The 20,358-nt window shown below is 44.4% G+C and overlaps 1 protein-coding gene across 1 annotated transcript in view; it reads right to left on the bottom strand.

Moving 5' to 3' along the window:
- Positions 1-11,881, bottom strand: part of LOC135918894 (myb-binding protein 1A-like protein) — a 68,468-nt gene extending 56,587 nt beyond the window's left edge. The window contains exons 1-8 of the mRNA XM_065452578.2: positions 11,621-11,881; positions 11,289-11,393; positions 10,999-11,079; positions 5,766-5,936; positions 4,521-4,643; positions 4,032-4,124; positions 2,085-2,190; positions 1,350-1,441 (exon numbers count right to left, since the gene is read on the bottom strand). Of these exons, the coding sequence (XP_065308650.1) occupies positions 1,350-1,441; positions 2,085-2,190; positions 4,032-4,124; positions 4,521-4,643; positions 5,766-5,936; positions 10,999-11,079; positions 11,289-11,393; positions 11,621-11,779 (930 nt within the window). The 5' untranslated portion in view covers positions 11,780-11,881. The remainder of the gene's footprint in view (positions 1-1,349; positions 1,442-2,084; positions 2,191-4,031; positions 4,125-4,520; positions 4,644-5,765; positions 5,937-10,998; positions 11,080-11,288; positions 11,394-11,620) is intronic.
- Positions 11,882-20,358: the final 8,477 nt, after the last annotated feature.

Here is a 20,358-nt window from a genome sequence, read left to right as displayed (position 1 = left end):
CTATTCTTTCCACACTGGAATGGCCAAGAACGCTACTTGCGACACCTGCGGCTGCGAGTAGACAATCGAGCACCTCCTCTGTGGCTGTCCCCATTACAATGTGCCAAGAAAAGTGCTAGTCACCACGCTCGAAAAACTGGACAATCGCTCCATCACAGAAGAAAAAGTTCTAGGGCACTGGTCCAGGCGGGTTTCGGCACTCAAGGCTTTAAGGGCTTTGCTGAAGTTTTTAAGGACTTGCAAATTGTGTGACCATCTTTTGAATGTAGTAGTGCGTAGCACTGCGTTACTGTGTGAATTTTTCTCAGTGTTTTTCTTGTTTTTTCTCCTTTTATTCCCTTTTCCCAACACAAGGTAGCCAGCCAGTACTTACACTGGCTAACCTGTCCTTCCTCCCCTTTTGTCTCTATCTCTCTCTGTTTCTTCTTCACCAATTTCGCTCTTTATCTCTTCAAATTGAGGTGAATCCTAGACCTCACTAACCTATGATCACTGCACTTTACCTTACCTAAATTTCTACATCCTGCACTATGCTGGGATTGGCAGAAATTATGAAATCAATTTCATTTCTTGTTTCACCATTAGGGCTCTTCCAGGTCCACTTTATGTTGCTACGCTTCCTGATGAAGGTATTCATTATTCGCAGCTTACTCCTTTCTACAAATTCTACCAACATCTCTCCTTTAATGTTCCTAGAATCGACACCATAGTTGCCAATTGCTTTTTCACCAGCCTGCTTTCCTCCCCACTTTTGCATTGAAGTCACCCATTACTAGGGTATACTGAATTTGTACTTTTCTCATTGCTTATTCAACATGTTCCAAAAGCTTATCTATTTCATCATCATCATGACTGGAGATTGGAGCGTGGGCTTGTACTACCTTTAATCTATACCTCTTATTAGGTTTTATTACGACCACTGCTACCCTCTTATTAATGCTGTAGAATTCGTCAATGTTGCCCACTATGTCCTTATGGATGAGAAATCCTACTCCATACTGCTTCTCATCTGGAGGTCCTCTATAGCAGAGGACGTCAGCAATCTATAAGCCTCACCAGTTCTTCTAAACTCACTAAGGCCAATAATATCCCAAACAATGCCTGACAGTTCCCGAAGAAGTCCTGCTAAGGTAGCTTCACTTGAGAGAGTTTGGGTGTTAAATGTCGCCAGAGCCAGCTTCCATTGGCGGCCTATCCGGGCCCAGAGATTCTTAGCACCCTCTGCTGCTTTACAGGTCTCAACCCCCGTCTTAGGTACTCCACAGCTGCTGGGGACTGAGGGCCATTGGTTGATAGAATGAGTCATTTGGGAGGAAGACCCACAATACTTTGCCACAAATGACTCGGACCTTATCTGTTGTAGTAAGCTGAGGCAGGCACCACTTGACAAGCTGTACAGCCAGGAAGATGTGCTCCTCCCGACGTGAAGTAAGGAGGCCCCCTGAAAAAAACAAAGGGACACGACTGAAGCTCTAGAAAGCAACCATAGGCGCCAAGAAAGGCCACTGACAGTTTCAATATTTGCCATCTTTACAGCATCACGTGGCACCATAAATTTGTTTACATTCATCACAATTACTCTCTGCACATTAGGCAGCATCTTTTACACATTAAGCTGATAGGCATTAGCACTCTAGGAGAAAGTTTTTGCCAAGCTTCCAGAAGGGTGCACAGTGCTTGAACAGGCCATTGATTATGCTGTACATCCAGAAGCCACTGCTTAATCCATTGCATGCACATATTTTTACTCCTTTTTTTATACACTCAACAAGGATTAACAACCAGGCATCCGATGAACTCCCCATTACAAAAGCTAGAATTTTCATTAGGCATACTATACATGTAGTAGGCATAATAGCTGCCACGTCCACCTTTCTAGAGCTTGTTATATACATGAATTTCCATGACACAAATAAACATTAACTACCAACAAGCAGAACCGATTTCTCAAGGCAAGGCAGTTTGTCCCAGTACAATTTTTAGCTCAACATTCTACCATTACGTTGTTACAGTAAACCAGCACCATGTGTGGCAGCTTGTCAAAGTTGCCAGACTAGAAAGCAGCAAAAAAGGTTGTGTCTCACCATCCACAAGGGTTTTCCAGAACTTTTTGAAGCCTTTTGTGGTTATGACAGCTTGCAGGATCAATGGGCAGACAGGATGAACTCTAGGATGGACAACCGTCGATTTCTGCATTCCGCAAAAGCGAATATGCGCAGTTCACAATTAGGCTAGGACATGGTGAATACAATTTTTTATGGAGAAGTCTTCGCCTACTTGGCCTGGGTTATACACTGCACACCAATAGGCGCAGGTTGAAAGGCAGACAAGTTGGTTACGCAAATCATTAGACATGTTCTCCCTGTCAAGCAGGGAGAACATAGGAGTAGGTGACAGAGCAAATTGCTGGAGTACAACTTTACTAGCCATTGTTTTGCCCTGTCAACTTATTCTCCTGCATCTTGCCCTGTACTGCTGGTAAATATGTCCCATTGTCGCAGGGCTAAATTTTTATTGACAATGATGGCACTGAATACTTTTTAAATTAAAAATACCTTAACACCTACAGTGGAGAAACAAATGTTAGGAATACATGGGAAGGAAATTTCATTTTGCAGGGGCTAGCACATCATTTGACTCGACAAACCAACTTGTCTTCGTTGGGTTCAGTAACCGTCAAGTTCTTTTTCACTGGCTGTCAAATGAAGATAATATGCTCACCAGGATTCTTGACGACCAAGTACAATATAAGAAGCCCGAAGTTCACGGAAAACAGCTGGGAGCCCAAACTACATTGTTTCAAATATTTATCGTAAAAATTTAGAAATATTTAAAGTTTACTGGTGTCACAAGCTCATGTCTAACAGCAACATGTGAATGTACTCGACATAACTTCCAACAACCGCACATTTTTTATCATGCAGACAAGGTAAGCAACCTTCCCCTTTAGCATTTTTCTATCACCGTTAGAATGCACCTCACACAAGATGACTGCAATAGGCATGCACACTAAATAAAAGGTATGACATCATGCCACTAGCAAGTAAAAGGTATTGCTTAGAAGCAAAAAAAAAGAGGCATCAACGCAGCAATGCAATTTTTTTTTTTCATCTGACACAAGGAAGGCTGTTTAGCCACCCACAGAACAAAAACGAAAGCGTGGAAATGAAACACAATCAACAACAAATTTTTTGGCCATGTCTTATAATCCGGACGCCTTCGCGGCGCCGCCGAATATTCCATAGAGCCAATGCATAAGGACATCTGTAATTTCGGACGTTGAAACCTTTCGTCATCCGATGTTTCGGATTTTTGCCGTGACCGCAGGTCCGAAATGGCATTAATTGAAGCTACCACCGTAGCGATTTTGAGTATCTCGCAGGCCTGAACCAATGCTCTCGCACGCCGATCCGCTGGCAGCCGTAGTATTGTGCTGTCGTTAGGCCTAGCATCTTCGATCTTCGCTACCACGCTTGCTGTTGTTCGGTGCCATGTCTTTTCATTTAAAGGATTCGCCACTGTCATTTAAAGGATTCACCGCAATGGTGCCGACTCCGCCTTCGTCCTCCTCTCCGATGGCGTCGAAGCGCGGAAAGCGTTGCATAAAGCCGATTCCCGAAAGTTAGTTTCGCCGCAATGCAGCAGTGTTATGAGGTTAAGCACACGCAATGTATCGTGGTCAAGCATACCAAGAGTGCAAAGGGGCCACAGCCACGGAACATAAAATGTGTTCCTTAAATATACGCGCGCGCACCCGCCGTCTCCTGTCACAGTACAAGCACCGAGATGCCTAGTAACTGTATGGACATGCCTCCAAGGCTGCTTCGGTCGTGGCTGTGGGTATTTGGGCCCTTGAGGGCAGTTAAAAGGCATGCATTCATTTTTTGGACATTTCCACGGCTCCTGCGAATTCGAAAAATCAGACATTGACCACAGTCACACGATTCCACTGGTAATGTGTTGCAGGAGCCATTGTCGAGTTAAGATGACTAGCCTCACAACAGTAGTTTCCGATAATTCATACAGCTTACCTGAAGTATCTGTACAATGTGTGCAAAGTTTTCCTTGTCCAGAATACTATCGCAACCCCAATTATCTTGTAGAAAGGCTCCATCCACCATGGCCTGCAATGAAAATTAGAAAATAGAATGTGAAGGGTGGCATCACTCGGCACCTCTACATAGACAAGAGCTGTGTGGTGTCGGCTACTGTTAACTACTACTGCAGCTGCTACTGTTAACACAATGTGGAACGTTTTGTTGCCACTGTCCTGATAATCTGTAGGCTGCATGCAACACCATCAGATGTGTTTTGCAATAATAACGCACATGGTTTTACATTTGTATGGCACTGCCATTAACATACCCTGTACAAACGACAGGCTATGCATATGACAAATTTTTAACCCATGCTCCACAACCCTGACTCATGCTTATACGAAATTCCTGTCGAATAGCTTTAAGCTGCAACACTAAAACTAGGTTGTAGCGAAATGTGAGAAGTTATTTTATAGGGCTCACTGGAAATCTGGATGCTGCTTGGACCAGGACATAGAGCTTGAGGGGCGTACAGTCCTCCCACCCACAGGACAACATTTCCTGCAACTCAGGCCACACTTTCTTCTTGAAGTTCTTTTCATTCACCTGCAACACAAAGCAGCGATAGGTGTAACTAAGAAATAGATGTTTTTGCATATATGGCTGAAAAAGCTTCTATTAGCAACACTAGATGGCCACTGTAAAGTTTGTACAAACAAACATCATCCGTTCTGCATTTCACAGCTGCATGTGCTTGATCTACTGACATACCAGCAATCAACATGTGTGAAAACTCTGTGCCTACAGTCGTTATACAAGGCTCGGTGACAAACAGAACAGTGTCAAGTATCTTCAATACACCGAATATGTGAAACAAATTAGAAAATTGGTTGATATTGCAATATCCACATATCCACCAATATCCTACATGTCTAAATTATGAAACTTAGAAAGGTAAAAGCAGGTTATGTTTGTAAAAAATGGTTTAGCAAATCTGTTTTCATACAAGAATTAGAAAGCAAGGTAGTTAGATGATCCTATACTTGTTTTTGTTTGCAGAATTTGTTACAGCGCAACCCTTGATAGCACTCAGTCATTTGTAGTGCGCTGATATCAAACTGATTTTAGAGTTACCAGGAAAGAGGGAACTACACCAAGCTGTCCGATTTGCAATTTTGCCTCAAAAAGGAAACGTTGTCAGATGTCATTAATTATAAACAAGCAATGACATCTGCAACAATTCTGCCTTCTTGAGATCCAGAAATCAGCGGAAAGGAGGCATGGATGCTGTAGAGAAGAACTTGAGTGGCTCAAACAGTCCTTAGCCACACTTCACCAACAAGACTCTGTTGTGCCATCGGTATATAATGCCCTGTCCCGATAAACACAACGCAAGTAGGTGAGCACTGCTGGTGAGCGGACTAGTCCAAAATCTTTATTTTAAAGTTTTATTTACGCCGTACTGAACTAGACTTTACAACAGCAAAAAAGACAGTATCCGGGGCAGTTTTGACATCTAGCAGACCTAATATATCATGAATTCCTTCCCTTAATGTTTGAGTATATATAAAATGCTTTCATCTTTCTATGTTAAAATGTAGCAACTATACCTCAATGTAAGGCAAAATTTAATATGTAGAGATTCAACAGTAGAGCAAGAATATTGAGGATAAAGAAGTGCAAGTGTGAACAAAGAAGCGTGTGCTTGCAAAAACAAAAAAGCAGTACTTGGTTAAGAAGGTCCTTAAAGATGTCGCATGCCATGAGTTGGAGGTGACTGTAGCGTGTGCCAAGCTCCAGCACTTCCTTTGCAACACTGCCCGCTGCTTTGACTGCCTTCCCAGAATGGGCGAGGGCAGCAAGTGCAAGGCAGCGCCCCAGGACAACATGGTTCTTATCCTAGAAGAAAGTCACAGACATAAACACACACTCACAAGATTAAATCATCTCGGGAGGACTGCACAGGCTTACACACAATTACAGCAAACTGACTCAAACGTTTTTGTCTCCTGCAAACCGAGATTGAGCTTCTTCTATAAGAGCATTATATACACACCTAGCACACATAGCCTTTGTGAGCTTTGCTATGCTTTCTGCCAAATTTAAAGAAAAATGCAGTTCTCATCCTTTACACCACAGCATGAATCACAGTTTTGACAGGTGAGTAACTTTTATGAGGCTATGTGTTCAACAGTCTGGGCGGAGCAGGCCTACCCATTCCCTCTCCTTCTTCCCCTCTCTTGCATCACATCTCTGCCACATGTTCTACTTCATATATTGAAATAATAATCCCATTCAGCTATTCTTATAGCAGTTTGCGATAGTTTAAACTGTCTCGCATTCAACACGCAAGGTCAAAATTACAACCTTAATTACTTCTTTTTTTCCACAGAAGAGCATGGGCACCTTTTGTACTTTTGAATACAGTCAAATGAAAAAAAAAAAGTCAATTTTTTTATTATTATTGCGTTAGTTTGCCTTGCGGCATCAAAAGGAAGTGTTACACATAACTGTGAAGCTCTGTCTCTTGTATATAGTCCAATAAGGAGCGGTGATGAGGGCCAAAGATCCACTTGTGTAAGTCTGGCGGCTGATTAGGGTGGAGGCCCACCGTCCTGCGGGCAGACCTCCACTCTAACACACATGCTCTGGGAGTGCGGGTCAATATACCCCGAGTTCATCAAGGAGGAGTGGGACTCGCTTCTGTATAGCCCCGCTCTAGATAAGCAAATCCTGGCTCTCTGGCGTGCCCGTGACTGGGCTAGTGGGCTAGACCTGTCGATCCCGACATGGCACTAGCCAGGTGCACGACGAGTTTGCATCCTCGCCGGACCCGCAATAAAGTTTCTTCACTCACTCACTCATGGCTCAGATGACGTTGACGAGCTGATTGCAGACCAGGGCGTGTCCATATTAAGGACTGTAGGTCCGCTTTCTTTGGTGGCGCAGGACAGTACAGGCATCTAGAGGAGGTGTCGATATATCCCCACTGCACGCAGATGGATAGTGTGACAGCCGCACTCACATGAACTCTTCGGAGCGATACCTCCTCTTGATGGGTAAGGCCACCCAGGAGGTCAGAATCACACAGAGGTATGAGAGCTCGCGTGGCGTGCCGAAGAATTTCTTTCTGAATGTCCATTGTTTCAGAGTGTGAGAGCATGAGCAGAGGCATGACCGCCAAGGGGTAGAATGCGGCATCTGCCGCGGTATGATCGATGAACCCAACAGACTTGAACCAGGCCTGGGTAAGTCGTCGCACCTCGGTGAAAGTCCACCACTACACCAGTTGTACAATTGACATGACACAGTGAGTGCACCGCTTGCATAAAATCAGTGTAGAGGATCACGCTTCTTGGGCTTTGCACCTTGGCAATTGGCAACAGAGCGGTCAGGTCATCATGGAGTGCAACTAGCTCCGCCAGTATTGAGATAATGGGTGTATCACACTCATAAGAACAAGTCTGGTTTACATATGGATAGGAGAGGCACACTAAGCAGGCATGAAGAAATGCCAAACTCAACCCGGCATCCGCATAGGCACTTAGGTCTATTTCCTGGAACTCCGAACAGGAAGGCACAGGTGTGGTGGTTCTCACGGAATTTGAGTTTCGATTATTCAGGTGCCAAATTCAACCAAGTGGCTTGTTGTTAGTAACTTGGCAGTGGCCCCATGGGGCTAGCTGCAATAAGGGTTGATCTATTAAGAGGAAAGACGGGTCCATATAATTCGCCAAGGCAGCAGCCTCAGGAACACTACTATGTTTTATCGCCTGCGCTTCACGTCTTTAATGAATGAGCTCATCAAGTATGTTCCCCTGGTCTTCTGTCCGAAGTGTCATGATAGGTGTGAGCCTTGGAAGGCCTGTAATCACACGCATGGCTTCGTGGTTAAGGTTTTCCTGTCGAGCCCATTCTGCTTTGGTAAGACACTGAAACTGTGATTGATAGATCAAGCAAGGCTGGAATACGGAGCAAACCAGTTGCTGAGCAATATGAGTGCAAGCCCCATCCGATTTCTGGGCAATGCGACTAAAGAGGTGGAGCATGCTAGAAGTGGATATGCAGGCAGATCATGGCTAGGGCGATGCTGATCCGGATGCAGAAAATTGCACTCCGAGCACTCGGACTATGGTTACCTCTGCCAAGACGTGACCATCGAGCGTAAGTCGAAAAGGGGCTTGGTTAAGCTTTTGACAGCCCCAGCTGTTAGGTCTTTTCAGTCAACAGCATGAGCTCCACTGGCGTGCACCAAGCAAGTGTTATATCAAGTGCTTCCTGCTGTGCCCGTTTCTGATGCTTCAATGTGCTCCTGATGCTTCTGATGCTTCGTGACGTGTAGTCCATACCGTCACATCATCAGTATGCATCCCGAGTTGTACGTCCGTAATATTTGCCAGCTCCCATACCATCGGCAGTATCACAACATTAAACAATATCAGTGCAAGAACGGATCCCTGCGGCACTCTGCACTTGGTCACAAACTGTCCATCGTTCCTTCCGAGAAGATGGACAGAAAAGGAGCACTCACAAAGAAATTATTGAATGAATGCGTGAGCATGAGGAGGTAAGTGAATCCACTGCAGGATACCAAGGACAGCCTCATGGCTCACACTGTTATAAGCTCAACGTATGTCCATCACAAGCAGTGTCAGCACGCAGTGGGAGAAACCACCAATGAGTACTGCGGAGGAAAGGTATTCTAAGCCATCTTAAGATCAGTGCCCAGTTGAGGCTGAAATCCAATTTGGGTTGGGTGATACCACCCAAAATGCTCAAGCCACCAGCTGAGGCATGTTGCCACCATTCGCTCTATCAGCTTACATAGTGTGGCAGTAAGGGTGATTGGTCGCAGGTTTGCGAGAATGCCAGGTGGCTTTCCCTGCTTCAGAATGGCCACAACAGCCACGTGTTTCCACGACATCGGAACCTCTCCAGTGTTCCACACAATATATATATAGTCAAGAAGCCACTCAAGAGCAGGTCCCTCCATGTTTTTGTACAGTACCTCGTGCAGTATGCCATCAGGTCCAGGGGCAGTCCACGATTAAGCCTTGTTGATTGTCACTAATAGTACAGCTATAACGAACGGTGACTCCAAGCCGTCAACGTCCCCATTACATGGGACTCCTCCCGCATGGGCCGGAATGGTGAATGAGCGGGTAAAGGTGGGAGGTGCACTGTCGAAATTTGGATACAAAGAACGCACAATCTCCGATGCGAATACCGCAGGGCCCAGTCCGGATGCAAGACACACTGGAGACTAAGTCAGGGGTACGTGGACCTCGTTCCATTGCCCGGAATGTCCACCACACCGAAGCTGTAGTAGATGAAGGTCCAAGCGACACACACCATTCCATCCAGTTGCTCTGGGAAAGTTTCTTTTCATGTCTGCAAGCCACTGCAGTTGCTCGGTTGAGGTTGCAACAAGCAAAGCTGGAGTCTGGACAGCAAGACACAACACTCTCCACACGCCGACGTTGTGCCCACAGACGTAGAAGTTGTAGGTCTGTCGCTGGACGGGACTCATCGACCCATATGCACTGTGCAGCACCGGAAACCAAAGTCCTAATGATGTTCACGAGGTCCACATGAGCATCGCCAGCATTTGACAACATCCGCACATTTGGTTTAGCACGGAATAGATCCCAGTTAGTGCATGACACTTTTGGCGTAAGCGCCGGGGACAATCTGGTTATATGCCTATATGTAAGGACTAGTGGTCACTGCCCCAACAATTTGGTTCTTGATTCCAGTTCACTGATGCATGGCCCAACCATCAAGTGAAATCCCAGGAGTAAGCCAAGACACCAGCATGATCCCGACGACGAGTTGATGTGGCTGGGGCGTTGAAAAGCACGAACTAGGCATCTAGAAAAGTTTCTACGACTATTTGGCCTCAGGCGCTAGTGGCGGGATACCCCTAAGCCATGTGTGGTGCATTAAAGTCACCCGCTACTAATATTGGACGGCTGGACAACGGCTGACGCAGATGTCGCAGCCATCGGGGACAGATTTGGGTGCTGCTTCCGCTGTACCGCCACACATGGCAGGATACCAGAATAACATCAGTGTGAGAAAGGCAAATCGACATGGCAACCACTTCCTGCGACTGAGTGCACCACTGTGATAGTCAAATTACAGATGTCAAAGTAACAAGAGGATACATTAAAGCAGACAGACCCGAAAATGTCATCTCTATACAACGCGAAATATGAGTAGCCTAGACAAAAGAAAAAAAAAATTTTCAAACGCATGTAGCAGTTTTTCTCAGTGCACACATGCATTCACCTTTCTCACGAGATAACTTTGCTAGGCCTCAACACTCACATAACCGGAACAGCATACAAATGAGTTTGCACTTCACCACAGGCTCATTTTTTTTTAATTTATCCACACACTGCACTCAAATATGAGAGACATATAAACATAGCTAGGTTTGTGTATCCAAATCATTAAAATTCCTGCAACACGCTGATCCGAAACTAAACAACACTCTTAATTTATCCTTGTATAAAATTTGCTGATCGAGTATCATTGTGTTATTGAAAACTTAACAAATTTAACTGGCGGTCAGTGTTACACAACATAGTAAGTGTTTTTTAGCAGGATGCGTTGTTGGGCAAGTTGGTTCGTTTTATTTGGAAAGATTGGATGCGCTTTGTAGACGATCACAAGACAGAAGACGGGATTGCCGTCTTCTTTCTTGTCATCGTCTACAAAGCGCATCCAATCTTTCCAAATAATAAGTGTAGTGGCGTAGTTAGGTCGTCTGGCACCCCCCTCCCCCCCCCCCCCGGCTGTAGTCGAAGAAGGCGAGAATATCAAGTTCCGGCTGTCTTCAGACGTATATGACACCCCCCCACTGGCCCCTTGCACCCGGGGCCCACGGCGCCCCATCCCCCTTGTTGCTACGCCACTGAATAAGTGTTTTCTTTACATAAAAATTCTGAAGTCATACCTCCTTTGCGTCTTCAGGAAGATTTTTCAGAATGAAGCCTTGAACTTGTTCCGCAGTGACCTCGGGGAACGTCCTGAGAACCTACCAATGACAAAAGACGCACAGAACGTTGCAAACAGACAGAACACCCAAACATTTAAACTGCATCACACCGATCGAGGCTTTGTTTCTTTCATCCTTCAAAAGACACAGCCTAACACGAAATGGCCGTAAGACGAACATCCGCAGAAATTATTAGCGCGAACGAATATCGGTGCTGTTTGTCGCGCGGTTACGAAGTGACATCTTACCTCCACAAGTGTTGCGGCAAATCCAACCCGGGCGAACTTTCGTGTTGATGGCAGGCCCTTGATCAGTCGCTCGATCGTGTAATGCAGCTTATTGGAAGAGTCAGACTGAAAAAGAAAGCGCAATAGCATTGAGTGGCAGTGCCAAGCTGGGCAAATCGAAGACGTCTAGCTAGTTTCCGCGCCATCATTCTCGTGGAGCCAACTTAAAAGTGCGATCGTTCGGTCGCGAGCTCTTTTGCTTTGATCGAAATCACCAAAGAAAGACGCAGAGTTTCTCTAGTCACGAACTCATGCCACACTTTCAAAATCCGAAAAAAAAAACGAAGCCGTACCTCTTCCGATGACTTCAGCAACTCCTTGATGACGGTTTCAGCACCACTAACGCGATATTCCAACTTTGTATCGGCTAGCTTGTAGAAAGCGTCAAGGAAGCGACTCTTGCGCTGCTTTTCAGCGCTGTTCTCGACAGCTTCAGAATCATCCCCATGCATTTCACAGCCGTTAAACACGCCGCAACAGAAAACATGCAGAAAACACGTGCCGCTGTTTGTCTGCTAGCGTAGTGTGTTTGCTTGTGTGTTTATCCAGCAGAGGGCTTTGCAGTCGCTAGATGGGTGGATGGATGATTGAGGCTCAATCCTTTGAATCGGTTGGCGGCGGCGTGCGCCACCTAGACTTGAATGGATATATCAATGCCTCCTTTACTACACTCTAAGAACAGTTTACACCCTTTGGCTTGCCCCTTCTGCCACACAAAAATAATCGTCATCTGCCTTGATGCGTTTCCTTTCTTTATCGCTGCGAGCCCGGAACTTTCCAGTAACGAACGGCACGCGCGTTATCAGCACAGAACAGTTTACACCTTTTGGAGTGCCTCTTCTGATAACGCGCGTGCCGTTCGTCACTGGAAAGTTCCGGGCTTGCAGCGATAAAGAAAGGAAACGCATCAAGGCAGATGACGATTATTTTTGTGTGGCAGAAGGGGCAAGCCAAAGGGTGTAAACTGTTCTTAGAGTGTAGTAAAGGAGGCATTGGGATATACATATGCATGTATACCTATACACTCTAAGAACAGTTTACACCCTTTGGCTTGGCCCTTCTGCCACACAAAAACAATCGTCATCTGCCTTGATGCGTTTCCTTTCTTTATCGCTGCAAGCCCGGAACTTTCCAGCGACGAACGGCACGCGCGTTATCAGAAAGGGCACTCCAAAGGGTGTAAACTGTTCAATGCTGATAACGCGCGCGTGCCGTTCGTTACTGGAAAGTGCTGGGCTCGCAGCGATAAAGAAAGGAAACGCATCAAGGCAGATGACGATTATTTTTGTGTGGCAGAAGGGGCAAGCCAAAGGGTGTAAACTGTTCTTGCACTCTAAGAACAGTTTACACCCTTTGGAGTGCCTCTTCTGATAACGCGCGTGCCGTTCGTTACTGGAAAGTTCCGGGCTCGCAGCGATAAAGAAAGGAAACGCACCAAGGCAGATGACGATTATTTTTGTGTGGCAGAAGGGGCAAGCCAAAGGGTGTCAACTGTTCTTAGGGTGTAGAGTGTATGTATTTACTCCTTTACTTTTGCGTTGGTATTATATCCACCAATCAGATGGCCTCCGTTTAGTTATTTCTACTTGTTTAAAGTCTATTTTACTTTCACTGTCTTTAAAACCGAAAGCTTTGAATAGTTCCCCGTTACATTCAACTGCAGGGTGAAGTTGTTTACAAGCAAGTATCAGGTGTTCATCCGTTTCCTTCTCTCCACACGCCCCGCGCAACAAATCTATCTGCTGGTATCTGGCTCGATACGTTTTAGTCCGCAGTAAACCTGTTCTGGCCTCAAACAACAGCTTCCCTTAGAGTTATCGTAAATATTTCTTTGGCTATTTCTTGCTTAAACGCCCTGTGTGTCTCTAATGCTGATTTGGTTTGCATCTCTGCTTTCCACATATCCCTCTCTGTCTCCTTAACCTTTTTCCTTGACTGATAATTCCTTACCTGTCCCCCGAGTGCTGCACAAGTATTCGCTTTTCGCTTCCTCCTCCTTGTGTCAACATTCCTCGTGATATAAGTAACTGAAAAACTTCCTGCTAGCCCACCGCATTTCCCCCAATTTTCTCAATTGCTCCTCAGATGCTACTTTGCTACTGGCCTCTCTGCCCTCCAAAGAAGACCATCCCAGATCCCCCTGCACCCCAAGATTTGGTGTATTGCCATGTGCTCCCAGAGTGAGCGAACTGCTAATTCAAATTTACACTCTTAGAAAAATTTACACCCTTTGGGGCTTATCTTGTCCCACAATGATAATCGTCATCTGTCTTGCCCGCGTTTCCTTTCTTTAACGCTGCGAGCCCGGTACTTCCCAGTCACGAACGGCATGCGCGTTATCAGTATGAAGCAGCATTCTCGACAGGAAAGTAGCGAGCGCCGAGTTTTCAAGAAAGGTAACGCAAGCAAGGCAGATGACGATTATTGTTGTGGGACAAATATACACCCCAAAGGGTGCAACCGTTTTAAGAGTGTATTGCGCTCTTCACACCATTTGGTCATCTATATGATTTGTTTCTTTATTCTATGGCTTCCCCTCTATGACTTCCCACTGATCGTGGTTCTTCGCGCCGCAGTGGTTTAATTCTCTCTTTTGTGTGTGTGTGTGTGTGTGTGTGTGTGTGTGTGTGTGTGTGTGTGTGTGTGTGTGTGTGTGTGTGTGTGTGTGTGTGGATGACATGATAACATTTGCTGCCCATTTGCAAGGACGTATCTAACGCGTCAATGTACCTCACAGTGCGAAACTGAGGGGCTTTATGCGAAACAGTTGCTGTACGCGTGAGAGAGGGATAGGCAGAGAGGTCGCCTAACCTGCACTTGGGAAAGGGGACGGGAACGAAAATGAGCTGATGATGGAACAGAACTGCAAACGAAACACAATTTACTAGCAAATATTGCAGGGCAAATACTAGCCCTGCAAGCAGAGGAATGGACGATGTGTACAGCCTTAGCCGTCGTCATATCCCATCTACGTGTCCTGGGGTGCAGAGTGAATGATCATTTTAATATAATAATAAGGTGGCAGTGAATTCGCCCGAAAGACGAACCATCGATTGCGATAACTAGTGAACAATGGTAGATTTATCGGCCGCATAAAGTTGTAAACATAGGCATATTAAGTAAATTAACAAGCATGGTATCACGCGCGCACAGGCAAACATTAACACATCTCACTCTATTACAGCGGAAACTCGCTGTCAAAACGCTGGAGTGAGTAAGCGCGGCAGCAGCAGCGAGTGAATTGACCCTTGTGCTTCCGCCCGCATCAACGTGAACTATAGCGGCCGCGCGGTCAACACCCCCCCACCTACCCACGGCGGGCCTTGTCACCGTCGCAGATGGCTTAAGATAAGATAAAGCGGCCTGGGAGGGTGCGCGCGGTTGCACGGGCCGCCTGGAGAACGCACCCCCTCCGCACCCAACGCTACAGAGCCTTGCGCGTGACGGAAGACGGCGCGCTTCCTCCCTTTCGTGCGCGAGATTGAGCCATCTAATTCGCACGCTTTCACTCGCACATACAGCACACGGCGCGCGGCCACGATTTTGTCGCCCTCGGGACTCACGGAAACTCATGGCGACGCCGACGGCAGGAATGCGCTTGGAGTGTCCATATAATTGCTGTCGCAATAAAATACTTTATTCCACAAATTTACAAAAACACAGTGTACAAATCGGGCCTGCCAAAGTCACATAGGGCTTGAGTGGCAGTGTCTGGCAGGCAGCAGAATCAAGGAGTAATCGGCATACTTTTCACATTATAATAATCCATAGAGGACAAGAAAAAGAAATGTCTCAAACGAAAGTAAGGCAATTGTCAATTTGCCTGAGTGCCTTTTTTAACTTGTATTTTGTTTGACTGCGTAAAACACTTTGAGATAAATTATTAAAATATATATACAGGAACAGTATCCTTGTATTGCCATATATTGTGCAACGCCTGCAGGGGTACGGGGTAAGGATCCATAGGCCACAGACAACGTGCAAGAACGTACTTGACCTTGAAGCTACTATCTCAGAAATGTTTAGCACAACATTTTCCAGATTAGCAGGTGTGTAAAGTCCAGCATAAATAAGATTTTGAAAACATTACTTTTGGCATTAAGGTTCAAATGTTCTTTAAGGCCAATGTTCTTTAAGACAGCACGATGAAGAGTTGACCCTAGTCTGCCAACAAATTCCATAGTGACTATATGCCGTTATGCCGTACCTTAATACACTATAACCCAAAGCATGTACAACTTTTCGAACAGAGAGGAGCATATAATATCTTATACTTTTTACCGCATGATCTATATTTATTATGAACGAGAAGAAAGGAAATTCCGAGGGGCACAATTTTTGTTGTATATGTAATGCAGGAAAGAGACAACGAACCTTTTGGAAGAGTACAGAATCTGGAAGACTTTGGAAGACGTATTTACTTAACATTTTCAGCTGGTGGACAAGCCTTCGTCAGAGTGTAATAATGCATGAACAACACATCCACAGCTTTAAAAGCACCATATAAAGAGCAGAGGGCACACTATTTGGCCTGACTAGAACGTGTACACTGCGCATCATAAATCATTATCAATGACATGCATTTTGGAATACAAAAAATGAAATGCAGATATCTTCAGGATACAATATATACAAACATGACTCTCAGGTAAGTGCCAGTGGTCAGGGACCAGCGTGCTGAACTTTAAGAAACCCCCTATATATATATATATATATATATATATATATATATATATATATATATATATATATATAGTTGGTTGACTGAGCTATAATGACAGTATTATCTGCATACTGGTACACTCCAACAGACCATACCAGCAAGATCATTCACATAAGTAATACAAACAGTGGACCGAGTATAGAGCCTTGGGGGACACTGGATTTTATTAAGAAATATTTTGTCGTGACGTCCGTGACCTGTCCTTTAATAAACCTTGATCTCTCTACATCATTTAAAGATAGTCATATGTGTGATGTGCTTATTCTCCAAGGTCAAAAAAGCCACTTTTCATTAAGGTATAAGGTCTGTGAATCTGCAGACATATGTTGCATATTACGCTGTCACACAATTCTGGAATATGTGCTATGGCGGAAAATATTGCATTTGCTGCACGGTTTTCCTGAGGTGCACTTTTACTTTTATCATCATCATCATCATCATATTTTATGTCTACTGCAGGACGAAGGCCTCTCTCTGCAGTGTTCAAATACCCCTGTCCTGCGCCAACCAATTCCAACTTGCGCCTGCGAATTTCTTAATTTCATCACTGAACCAAGCCTTCTGCCATCCTCGACTGCGTTTACCTTCTCTTGGCACCCATTCTGCACCCACCGGTTATCTAACCTACACATTACATGACCTGCCCAGCTCCATTTCTTTCTCTTAATGTCAATTAGAATATTGGCTATCCTCGTTTGCTCTCTGATCTGCACCGCTCTCTTCCTATCTCTTAATGTTACACCTAACATTCTTCATTCCATCGCTTTTTGTGCGGTCCATAACTTCTTCTCGAGCTTTGTCAGTCTCCAAGTTTCTGCCCCATATGTTACACCATTATTTTTAGTGTCAATGGTAAGCTTCCTGTCAGGATCTATGTCTACCGTACGCGCTCCAACCTATTTTTATTTTTCTGTGAATTTCCTTCTCATGATCAGGATCCTCTGTGAGTAAATGACCTAGGTAAACATATATTCCCTCACAGACTCTAAAGGCTGACTGGCGATCTTGAACTCTTGTTCCTTTGCCAGGCTATCTCACAGATCATTATCTTTGTTTTCTGCTTATTTTTCTTCAACCCCACTCTTACACTCTCTCTGTTGAGGTCCTCAATCATTTGTGGTAACTCGTCCCCCGTGTTCCTGAACAGGACAATGTCATCTGCAAACCAAAGGTTGCCGAAATATTCGCCGTTGATCCTCACTTCTAAGCTTTGCCAGTTTAATAGCTTGAATAATTCTTCCAAGTATGCAGTGAATAGCACTGCAGAGATTGTGTCTCCTTGCCTGACCCCTTTCTTTATAGGTATCTTTCTATTTTCTTGTGGAGAAATAAGTTAGCTGTGGAATTTTTGTAGATATTTTCCAAGATATTTACTTAAGCAACCTGTACTTCTTGATTGTGTAATGCTTCTATGACTGCTGGTATCTCTACTGAATCAAATGCCTTTTCGTAATCGATGAAAGCCATATAGAGAGGCTGATTGTACTCTGCAGATTTCTCGATTACCTGATTGATTACATGGATGTGATCTATTTCCTGAAATCAGCCTTGACCTACTCTTGGTTGACTGAATTCCAGGGTTGCCCTTATTCAATTGGAAATTATCTTGAATATTTTATACAATGATGGAAGTAAGCTAATGGTCCTATAATTGTTCAATTCTTTAGCAACTCCCTTTTTGTGGATTAGTATAATGTTCTCTGGTTCTTGAAATCAGTTCTCTGGGAACCTTGAAAACATGAGACAGTTCGCATAGATGGCCACCAGCATTTCAAGCGTGATGTCTCCTCCATCTTTGATTAATTCGACTGTTATTCCATCTTCTCCTGCTACTTTTCCTCTTTCCATATCATGTAAGGCCCTTCTAACTTCATGGCTAGTTATAGAAGGAGCCTCTGTAACCTGTTCATTACTACTTCGAATGGAGGTATTGTGGTTGTTCAGGGTATTGTACAGGTCAGTATAGAATTCTTCTGCTGCTTTTGCTGTATATTTGAAATCGCTGATGATATTACCCTGCTTATCTTTCAGTACATACATCTTGGCTTGTCCTATGCCAAGTTTTATTCTCACTGATTTCATGCTGCGTCCATTTCTCACTGCTTCCTTAGTCTTTCTTACATTATAATTTCGTATATCCTTTAGTTTCTCTTTGTTGATCAGTTTTGACAGTTCCGCGAATTCTATCTGATCTCTTGAGTTGGACACTTTCATTCTTTGTCGTTTCTTTATTAGGCCCTTTGTTGCTTGCGAGAGCTTACCCATTTGTTGCCTTGGTGCGTTACCTCCCACTTCAATTGCTACTTCTGAAGCCAGTTTGGTTACGGTTTCATTCATTACCTCTACGTCACCTTCATCTCGCTGTTCTAAGGCTGCATATCTATTTGTAAGTACGAGCCTGAATTGGTCTGCTTTTACTCTTACTGCATCTAGTCTGGCCTGTTTCTTCACCTATTTAACTCTTTCTCTCTTCAAATTGAGGTGAATGCTAGACCTCACTAACCTATGATAACTGCACTTTACCCTACCTAACCCTTCTACATCCTGCACTATGCTGATCCCAGCAGAAAGTATGAAATCAATTACATTTTTTGTTTCACCAATAGGGCTTTTCCAGGTCCACTTTTTATTGCTACACTTTCTGAAGAAGGTGCTCATTATTCCTACCTTATTCCTTTCCACAAATTCTAATGTTTCTAGAATCAATGCCTTAGTTGTCTTATTGCTCATTCACCAGCCTGATTTTTCCACACTTTTGCATTAAAGTCGCTCATTGCTACACTATAATGAGTTTGCACTTTCAAATTCCACATCTTCAAAAAATTGATCTGCTTCATCACCATCATGACTGGAGGTTGGAGCATAGGCTTGTACCGCCTTTAATCTATACCTCTAAGTTTTATTACAACTACTGGTACCTTATCATTAATGCTGTAGAATTCGTCAATGTTGCCCACTATGTCCTTATGGATTAGGAATCAATCCTACTCTGAACTGCTTCTTATCTGGAAGTCCTCTTTACTATAAATTACCTGAATGACTTATATTGACTTATATTGATTGACGATGCAGTATAAATTGCATCGCTTGGTAACATAAAAAAGAAAAACACATAGTGGCTATTATAGTACGTATATACTACATGTCATGTTGCGCAAGTGAGAGCAGGCGTGCGCGAGACAGTGGCAACCTTTCCGCTGTCTATAGTGTGCATAATGTCGCCAAGCAACAATTCGGTAATGAAAGTAAGAGCCAGCGTGCCAGATTTTTGTATGTTCATTCCTTCGTGATTACAACAAAGGCGCCAAATAAAACAACGGCCAAAGGAAGGCAACATGGGACAACCTCGTGGTAGCCATGGAGATTTTTTAAATGCCATGCTGCTTTCAGGGATTGGCCTACATTTCCCAATTAATCCATTTCTTCACATGTCAGCATCACATACTACATTGAACGACCTTCAGTACTGGCCCAGGTCATAAATGAACAGGCTGTAATCAATGTTTCTTTGCCAGAGTACAAAAAGTCTATCATATATATGACATCACTGTTGCATGTGAATTGCTCACCTTACACAAACATATGCTGGTTCATTTAACAACGCTTTGCAGAGCCCAAAATGATGCTGAAAAGCCAGCTACTAGCAAAATGCTTGTCATACTTTGCATGAGATCTGCAACCCCTCCTCCCCCTCCGCCTTATTCTTCTTTAGCTGCTGTCAGTGCGCCATCATTGTGGTGAACTGTATTGATCTAGCTCACCTTGAGCAAGGTCTTTACAGAGCAGGCGCGATCAGATCAGACCATGCGCTCCGCTGAAACGAGGTGACCGTGTGAGACCATGTTCGGTTCCAGGAATTATTTCCTCTGTGCAAAGAGCAGGCCACCTCTTTGCAACGCTTGCTTGCCAAGCTAGGTTTCCAAGAACAGTTGTATCAACGGAGGTTCGTTCCTCTGGTCGTAACAAAATTGGTCTACACTCTTAAGCAAAATTACACCCTTTGGGTTGCATTTTGCCACACAACAATAATCATCACCGGTCTTGTCCACATTTCCTTTCTTTAATGATGCGAGCCCAGTACTTCCAAGTCACGAACGGCATGTGCGTTATCAGCATGACAGAGCATTCTCAGTAGGAAAGCAGCGAGCGGAGCGTCTTCAAGAAAGGAAACGCAAGCAAGGCACATGACGATTGTTGTTGTGTGGCAAATATACACTCAAAAGGGTGTACATTTGTGTAAGAGTATACACTCTTAGAAATATTTACACCCTTTGGAGCTTATCTTGTCCCACAACAATAATCGTCATC

This window comes from Dermacentor albipictus, chromosome 2, assembly GCF_038994185.2.
Source record: "Dermacentor albipictus isolate Rhodes 1998 colony chromosome 2, USDA_Dalb.pri_finalv2, whole genome shotgun sequence".
Lineage (NCBI taxonomy): Eukaryota > Metazoa > Arthropoda > Arachnida > Ixodida > Ixodidae > Dermacentor > Dermacentor albipictus.
The sequence above is the reverse complement of the archived record's forward strand: the minus strand, read 5'-3'. Positions and strand labels throughout refer to the sequence as shown.